Source organism: Hevea brasiliensis, chromosome 18 (genome assembly GCF_030052815.1).
Source record: "Hevea brasiliensis isolate MT/VB/25A 57/8 chromosome 18, ASM3005281v1, whole genome shotgun sequence".
NCBI classification, from domain to species: domain Eukaryota; kingdom Viridiplantae; phylum Streptophyta; class Magnoliopsida; order Malpighiales; family Euphorbiaceae; genus Hevea; species Hevea brasiliensis.
This window is the reverse complement of record NC_079510.1, coordinates 20924115-20933973: the sequence shown is the minus strand read 5'-3', so window position 1 is coordinate 20933973 and position 9859 is coordinate 20924115. Positions and strand designations below refer to the sequence as shown.

At 32.0% G+C, this 9859-nt stretch overlaps 1 protein-coding gene across 1 annotated transcript; it reads right to left on the bottom strand.

Moving 5' to 3' along the window:
* Nucleotides 1–6447: 6447 nt before the first annotated feature.
* On the bottom strand, nt 6448–8491 carry LOC110647588 (uncharacterized). Its single transcript, XM_021801507.2, has 2 exons — nt 8467–8491; nt 6448–7283 (listed from the first exon to the last, which is right to left on the bottom strand). The coding sequence occupies exons 1-2, from the start codon at nt 8489–8491 to the stop codon at nt 6448–6450; spliced, it is 861 nt and encodes a 286-aa protein (XP_021657199.1).
* Between the last annotated feature and the right edge of the window lie 1368 nt (nt 8492–9859).

Below are 9859 nucleotides of genomic sequence, written 5' to 3'. Positions count from 1 at the left end.
TCGAGAATGAAATTTAAATTAAAGGGGAAGGGTCGTAACACCCTCACTGTAGCAATTCCGTACATTCTACTGTTCAGATGACTGGTGTCGGTCCGGACAGTTAGAACGTCTAGAAAAATATTCAGACTAAAGTAAGGAGCCATAATTAACTCAAATATTAATAAGAAAAATGTAGGAAAAATTTTAGAAATAAAATGCAACCAAATTAAATGAGCCGGTGCCCTAGTGATGGGTAACCTAGAGGGAAGTTGCGGTCTTCGCAACTAAAGCCCTAAAAAATTAACCAAATCCGGGTAGCACCAATTCTGCCTGGGCAAAATAACCAAATGAACAGTGTTCATTCATTTGGTCATAACTCAGTGTAGAAAGGTCCAATTGACCTAAAATTTATATCAATGGAAAGCTGAGGCAATTTAGAACAACTTTCATGTAGAACACAAACCTAAATTCTAGACTTAACTAAATGAAATTACTAGCCAAAATTAAACTACTAAATCTGGCAAAATCAAAATTGCCCAGTAATTCTGGGTAAAGGCAATTCGACTAATTATGGTGAAATAGCCATAACTTGAGCTAAAAAACTCTAAATGGAGTGATTCAAAATGTGAAATATAACTAGACACAATAAGGAACAACTTTGGTGAAGAACATTTAGTCAAATTCTCACTGTAAAATGGCCTAATAGAACAGTGAACTCTAGCACCCAAAATTGAAAATTTTGATTTATTCTCCATTGGTTAGAATCAATGCTTGGCAACTAATGCCAACACTTTTAGGAACCAAAATATGGTAAATCTATGTGATTAGAACTCATGTAACTATTATGTATTGGATAGTCAATAATTTGACCTAAATAGTCAAATAAATAGTAACCTTACATGTAAAACAAAAAAAAAAAATTCAATCAATAACTTTATAATGTGCCCTAGTACACTTAGTAAGATTGGTTTGGATAGGTTAGCATGCCAATAGGGTTCAGTTAGCAGTACTGCACATAGCATTATGCCTTTATGTGATTTTATGGCTTTTAGCCTTCTGATATCAGTGTGATACTTGGCCTTGTGCCCAATGTTTATTACAGCTTATTAGCTGTTCTGTTGCACACCTGGAGACACATTGTGACCGATGGTGTGATGGCCCAAGGTACTTGGTACCCAGTGCCAGTTTACCCATTTATCCAGTCCTGTCATCCAGTATAGGTTACTTGGGCAACCAAAATGGAAATGGATAAATTTAAGTAAATAACTAATATAAACAATGCCAAATGAATAATATTACAAATAAATTGTCTATTTGAGAAATTAGCATATACACTGCATATTTATTTTCTTTTTAGTTATTTTTATTTTATTATTGGCACCACTAAGCTTTATTGTTTAGCGCGTTGCTTTTTGCCACGCGTAGGTTCTGGAGAGACTGACAGAGAGCCCAGCAGACCACAGACTGAGTGAGACTTGTATACAGATCTACATAGTGTCCGTGTCACCTCACAAACTACAGTGCATTGATAGGACACTAGGTCCCATTTTGGTATTTTGTACTGCTTGTATTTTGTAATTAAACTTTTATTTTCTCATGTATAGTTGAAACTCATGTAAAATATTTTGGTATTAATGAAAATATTTGTAATTTGTGTTTATAAATAAAAATTTAGTATTAATTTTTATTTATGATTTGTACATGATTATCATGTGAAATAAATGAATGATAAATAGAAGAATTTTTTAGAAATGGTTGAGAAATATTGAAATTATGTTGATATAATGGAGTTTGAGAATGATTGAAAATGTATTGGAAGTGTTTTTCACAGGTTCCAAAGAACTGTTTTATTCATTTTTAGCCGGTACTCTGCAGGATTTTCTATAAAATTTTTGAAACCTCAAATGAATTTATAATTTCAATAAACGACTTAAATGAGTTAAATTTCACAAATTGCACTTCATAACATGAAGAAATAAATTAAGGAAGGATAAAAATAATTGAGATAAAATATAGTGTTCCAGTACACTGTGTGGCATATCTTGCTCGGTTATTCTGTAGACGGGTAAGGGGTGTCACAGATTTGATGTTTTAAGTTTCTTTATTTTTGAACATTATTTTTTAAATTTAGAGTGCACCACTGAGCTGTAAAGCTCAGTGTGTAGGTTTTTCCTCGCGCAGGTACGGAAGGTAAGGAGTAGATAGTCAGACAGGAGAGGAAAGAGTGGATCTGCAGGAAAGTCCGAAGTCACCTCACACTTGGACTTTGTGGTAGATGCACTACTAACACTCAAATGCATTTTGTCACTCATTTTTGTATGCCCTTTTGTCATGTACCAAAAACACATGATGCAAATTTATTTTAAATGACTGTAAATTTAAGTATAAACATATTTTGTTACATTTACAGGTTTATAGTAAAATTAATCTGAATAAATCATAATAATCATAAACATAATGTAAATCATAAACATAAGATTCAACCATCACCCTAATAATGGATCTTGAACAAATAAATTCTCACAGATCTAGAAAGCGTACCTGATGCGGAATTTAATTGAGCCATGCTAATAATTGAGAGAGACCCTTTGATTTAATAAACTGATTTCTCCCTCTTGACCCTTCTTTATTCACAAACAAGAATTTAGCGATGGAAGACTTTCTTGAAATGACCCTATTATCTCTGACTTTATGAAAGAGAATGTGCGTGACTTTATGGGTAGAGAGAGCAACAGCTTATATATATATATATCCAAGACTTAATCTGATACGTCCATTAAGTATCTTTATATAATTAGAATTATGATTTACTTTAATTAGAGTAATCCTTATACAATTAGGATTTGTATTAATTAAAATAAATATCAATTAATATTGGGCTACATTAAAGGAATTGATTTTGGCCCATATATAATATTAATTACTGGACAAAATCTTACATTCTCCCACTTGGCACAATAATTAAGTGATATAAACTTTAATGACATAAACATTAGGCGCACATAAAATAAACAAATCCTTTCCATAATGTACTTCATAATTACCTTCTTATAATAAATTACTAAGTGTGGGTTATGGCGGTTGTATATTGTTTAATCACATACTCCCTTCCATATACCACAACACTAGCAACTTACCATAGTAGGTATATATATATATATATATATATATATATATATATATATATATATATCACATCATGGTCCACAATAATGTCTTAAAAAGACTTTTCCTGTTATCATTCACTCAATATATTATGTGTAAACAATTATGAGAAAATAGAAAATCCATTAATATATGTCAGAAAACACATCAATGAGCTCAGAGTGTCAAGGCAAATACATCATTAATTAATACAACTAAGACCCATTCTAAGCACATGTTCTTTAAATGTCTTAGGTTGTAAACCTTTAGTCAACGGATCTGCAATCATGAGATCAGTATTAATGTGCTCAATAGACACTCTTCGTTTCTGAACTTCCTCCTTAATGGCAAAATACTTTATTTCCATATGTTTCGCACCCTTCGAATATTTGTCATTCTTGGAGAAAAATACTGCTGCGGAATTATCACAATAAATTCTCAGCGGCTTGCTAATGGTGTCGACTACCCCAAGTCCTGAGATAAAGTTCTGCATCCATAATGCATGAATTGTGGCTTCAAAACATGCCACAAATTCTGCTTCCATAGTGGATGAAGCAATAATAGACTGTTTGGCACTTTTCCATGATACTGCCCCTTCAGCTAATAGGAACAGGTAGCCAAAAGTAGACTTTCTACTGTCAACACATCCAGCAAAATCTGAATCTGAGTATCCAACCACTTCTAAATAATTAGATCTCCTATAAGTGAGCATGTGATCCTTAGTTCCTTGCAGGTATCATAAAACTTTCTTTGCTGCTTTCCAGTGATGGATTCCAGGATTGCTTTGATATCTACCAAGCATTCCAATGGCAAAGCTAATGTCGGGTCTTGTGCAGGTTTGAGCATACATCAAACTGCCCACAACTGAAGCATAAGGAATTGATTCCATTTCTTTACATTCCACATCATTCTTTGGACATTGATTGAGACTGAATTTGTCCCCTTTTTGTATGGGAACAATTCCTGCTGAACATTTATGCATATAAAATCTCTCTAAAATTCTATCAATATAGGCTTTCTGAGATAATTCCAACAGTCCTTGTGATCTATTATGGAATATTTCTATTCCAATCACAAAGGAAGCCTCTCCCATATCTTTCATTACAAAATTCATTGAGAGAAAATCTTTAGTCTCATGTAAATTGCTCAAATCATTTGCAGCAAGCAAGATATCATCAACATACAGATTAAGAAAATAAACTTACTCCCATTGATCTTTTGATATATACATCGATCAATGACGTTTTCCTTAAAATTAAAAGACTTTATGGTATCATTGAACTTAATATACCATAGGCGGGAAGCTTGCTTAAGTCCGTATATTGATTTCTTAAGTTTACACACCATATGGCCTTTTCCTTCAACTGAGAAACCTTCAGGTTGGTCCATATAAACTTTCTCTTCAAGTTCTCCATTTAGAAAGGCTGTTTTCACATCTATTTGATGCAACTCTAAGTCATAATGAGCCACCAATGTCATGATAATTCTTAATGAGTCTTCTTAATGAGTCTTTCTTTGAGACTGGTGAAAATGTTTCTTTATAGTTAATGCCATCCTTCTGAGTATAACCCTTGGCAACAAGTTTTGCTTTATATCATTCAATTTTGCCATTCGAGTCATGCTTGGTCTTATAGACCCATTTACAGCCAACTCATTTAGATCCTTTAGGCAATTTGACAAGATCCCATACTTTGTTTTGTTCTATAGATTTTAACTCATCTTTCATGGCATCTAACCACTTATCAGACTCATTACTTTCTATAGCTTGTGAAAAAGAAACTGGATCTTTATTAATTCCTATATCAAAATCTGACTCTTGCAAGTAAACCACGTAATAATCAGTAATTGTCGATCTCTTTTCTCTTTGAGATCTTCTTAATGGCATTTCTTGTGGTTCACCTTCATTAACTCTTTGTGGGTTAGCTTCTTCAGAATGTGTTTCATCATTATGTTGTGTAGCATTGTTAGGTCCTTCAACAACTACTGGAACAACATATAGAGTTGGAGTGGATATTGGAACTTTAATAGGCACATGAAAATCAATTTCATTTTTTTGTATATCTACATCCTGTCTCTCAACACTCCCACTAACTTCACCATTTTCAAGGAATCTTGCATTACAAGTTTCCACAATTCTTGGACTATGGTTTGGAACATAAAACCTATATTCTTTAGATTTCTCTGGATAACCAATAAAATATCTACTTATCATTTGAGAATCTAATTTCATTTCATGTGGATTATAAATTCTTGCTTTCGCTTGGCAACCCAAACATGGAGGTGCCTTAAACTAGGTTTCCTTCCAGTCCACAATTCATAAGGTGTCTTTGAGACTGCTTTGCTATGAACCCTATTTAATAAGTATACGGTAGTTTTAAGTGCATACATCTACAAAGATATAGGTAAAGAAGAGTTACTCATCATACTCCTAACCATATCCATTAAAGTCCGATTTCGCCTTTTTGCCACCCCATTTTATTGAGGAGTACCTGGCATAGTATACTGTGCACATATGACATGACTTTCTAAGAATTTTGCAAATGGACCAGGACATTGTCCCATTTCAGTGTGTTTTTCATAGTATTCACCACCTTTATCTGACCTTACTATTTTCACTTTTCTATCTAATTGCCTCTCAACCTCATTTATGCATACTTCAAGTGTATTTATTGATTGAGATTTTTCATTAAGCAAATAAATATATCCATAACGTGAAAAATCATCAATAAAGGTAATAAAGTACTTTTCTCCACCAAAAGATGGTGTAACAAAAGGCCCACATATATCAGTGTGCATAATTTCAAGAAGCTGACTGCTTCTTCTGGCTCTTTTCTTATTGTGTTTGGTTTTCTTTCCTTTAATGCAATCCACAATCACATCAAGATCAGTAAAATCTAGATTCGGTAGAATCTCATTCTTTACTAACCTCTCTAATCTTTCTTTGGATATGTGACCCTAACGCTTATGCCACAAAAAGTAGAATCTTCATTCAATCTACTACGCTTAATCCCAATATTGCTATAAGTGATAAGTAAGGATTCAGCAAAATTATCATCAAGTTTCAGCCTATATAAACCATCAATAAGAATTCCAGAGCCAATAACAGAATTATTATTATTATTAAATAAACTGAAACATCCATGTCCAAACTTAACATTAAAACCAAATTCATCAAGTTTTGAAATAGAAATAACATTCCTAGAAACTGAAGGTACATAGAGAGTTTGTAAAAGATCTAAGTGATAACCATTGTCCAAGATCAAATGGTAAGTCCTTATGCCCTCAATTGGGGCCTTCATTCGATTCCCCATAAATAGAAAGTCTTTAGATAGGTTTGTGGTTTGGATCATAAGAAATCCCTTTCTTTTTGAACCAAGCTTTACGTTTCAGGCAATCTTTCTGATAGTGTCCTACTTTCTTACAGAAGCGATACTTATCTGCCATTTGTTCCCCTTTTGCAATTTGAGAAGCATTTGGAGATCCATTCTTTTTCTTTTTAAACTTGTTGGCTTTTGGTTTAAGTCCTTTACCAGCTCCTTGGCCCATAATGTTGATAGAATGAATCCCTTGATTCGTTAATCTCGTTTCCTCTTGAACTAGCTTACTGGCCAATTCATTAACATTCCACTTATCCTTAATAGTGTTGTAATTGATTTGAAAGGGCCCATATTCAGGAGGTAGTGAATTCAGAATGAACTTTACTAAGGAATCATCCACCGCCATCCCTAAGGTCTTTAGTCTTACTACAATATCACTCATCTCTATAATGTGCTTATGCATACTCTTCGAACCATTATACTTCATGGTCGTGAGTTGTGCCATTAGAGTACCAGCGAGTGACTTGTCTGCAGAACGAAATCGTTCTTCCACAAAATTAAGGTATTCTTTTGTATTTTTAGTTTGTGGAATTGTTGTCTTAATGTTGTTGGCAATAGTCATTCGCAGAAACATAAGGCTTAATCTGTTTGACCGTTCCCATTGCTTATGGTACAACTTCTCTTCTTCACTACTTGTATTTGTAATGGCAGTGGGTTTGTCTTCCAATAATGCTAGGTCAAGTTCCATGACACCTAAATGGAACTTGACTTGCTCACACCATTCAGAGAAGTTTAGCCCATTGAATACAATAAAAGATGAAGCTTGCAAATGAAGAGTAATAGCTGCAAATATTATACACATACTCAAATTAAAATAAATTCAGACAATTCAAACAATTAGAGTATACTATAGTTCTCCTTTGGGTAGATACTATAATATACTTTCCTAAATTAAATGCCTTTAAACTTAATTGGACAATAATTAACTTACATCAAATATACATGTTGTCTTTGGACATCCAATATATATTTGATAAAATATTATTGTTTTCATAATTCTCACTATTATAGAATAATTGATTTACCTTTGGATAAAATCCTTAAATTTTGATGACTAGTGGGTATCAATTAATCATTTTTCATTATAGGCATTTATTAGTATGGATAATTGATAATTTTTTATATAAATGCAAACATCATTCATAGTTCGGCCACTTTGGTGACTAACAAACTATTATTTTTATTTTATTTTAATTTGGCCACTTTGGTGACTAACAAACTAAAAAAATATCATAAGGCATGCATATAAATTATATATCTTAATAAACCTAATATTTATTCATTCATTAGGTTTAATTACAATTCTTAACTTAATTGAGTAAATAACATAATTTAATGCATAAAATCTTAATTGGGTATTGCAACCCTCATTGTCATTTTTTTTATTTTCATTATGATTATTTAATATTTTTCGGAGGAACTTGTTCCTAATTTGAACTTTCAATGGCCATCTAAAGAAAAATTCGGCCAAGTTAATTTCTTTCTAAACGGGGAATCAAGTTTCCAATATGTTTCATAGCACTGTGCTTAGCCAAATTTAATTTTGCCAAAGCATTTTTTTTTTAAATTCTTTTCGGGAACACTCGTTCTCAATTCCATTTAATTTGTAAACATGTTTTTCAACATGTTGACCCTCCATGGCCGAATCCAATGAGTTTTGGCCAAACTTAATTAATTAATTTATTTATTTTTAATTATTAAACATTAATTTTTAATCCTTAAATCTTTAGAATTGATACTTTAGTTCTACTTAAATCTAATATCAAGAGTATCAATATTATGTTCATCATAAATTTAATGGAGAAATTTAATTGTTCAAAACTTAGGGCTCTGATACCACATATAAAATTAATTTGAATAGATCATAACAATCATAAACATAATATGAATCATAAACATAAGATTCAACCATCACCTTAATAATGGATCGTGAACAAATAAATTCTTATGGATCTAGAAAGCGTACCTGATGCGGAGTTTAATTGAGCCATGCTAATAATTGAGAGAGACACTTTGATTTAATAAACTGATTTCTCCCTCTTGACCTTTCTTTATTCACACACAAGAATTTAGTGATGGAAGACTTTCTTGAGATGACCCTATTATCTCTGACTTTATGAAAGAGAATGTGTGTGACCTTATGGGTAGAGAGAGGACCAGCTTATATATATATATATATATCCAAGACTTAATCTGATACGTCCATCAAGTATCCTTATATAATTAGAATTATGATTTACTTTAATTAGAGTAATCCTTGTACAATTAGGATTTGTATTAATTAAAATAAATATCAATTAATATTGGGCCATATTAAAGGAATTGATTTTGGTCCATATGTAATATTAATTACTAAACAAAATCTTACATTATAAACTTATATATTTAACTAAAGGATGTTTGAACATATGTTATTTTATTATTTGCATATGGTGGAGGAATGAAGTTGAATACAATATGAAGAGAATTGATTGTCAATATTGTTGCAATTGGAAATTATAAATATTGTTATTAATAAGTGGACATTAAATGTTTAGGGAAAACTCTTACAGTTTTTTCATTCGAAATTTATTATTGAAATTAAAAAGTAAACATTAAGAAAGAAATTGTTCTCATACAAGTTTAGGTACTCCGTGCATAGAATGTGGCATTCCTTTGCTCAGTTTCACTGTAGATTAGGTAGAGGGTGTTACAGATCTCCTACTAAGAAATCATCATATGCAACTTAAGACTCATCCTTAATGTCATCTAATTTCTTCTTGTAATATGCTTCCTAAGTACAATAGGCTACATTTCAAAACAACTTTCTATATTTCTCTCATTTGTGATTTTTTTTTTCCAGTTAGCCCATATATGTCTAGCATAATTCTTATGCTCAGCATGAAGGGCCAACCTACTAATGGCATTAAGAAGACCCTGCATTGTGAGACCCCTTACCCGTCTACAGTGTAGCCGAGCAAGATATGTCATACAGTGTACCGGAACACCCTATTTTAATTTAATCATTTTTATTCTTCCTAATTTATTATTATATTTTTTTTATAGTTATGAAGTACAATTTGTGAAATATAATTCATTTCAATCATTTATTGAAGTCATAAATTTATTTGAGGTTCCGCAAGTTTTATAGAAAATCCAGCAGAGTCCCGGCTAAAAATGGAGGAAACAGTTCTTCGGAACCTATGAAAAACACTTCCAAAATTTTCAATCAATCCCAAACTCCATTTCATTAACAAAATTCCAATATTTCTCATATATACTCCCATTCTCATTCATTCATTTCATATGAAATTCATATAAAAGTCATAAATAAATATTCACTTGTTCATTCATAAACACAATTTCCATAATTTACATCA

Excerpts from the sequence above, each read along its gene's own strand:
- LOC110647588 (XM_021801507.2), bottom strand. The coding sequence starts at position 8,491 with ATGGCTCAATTAAACTCCGCATCAG. Across the intron at positions 7,284-8,466 it reads TCAATTAAACTCCGCATCAG|CTATTACTCTTCATTTGCAA; the intron begins GTACGCTTTCTA and ends TAATATTTGCAG.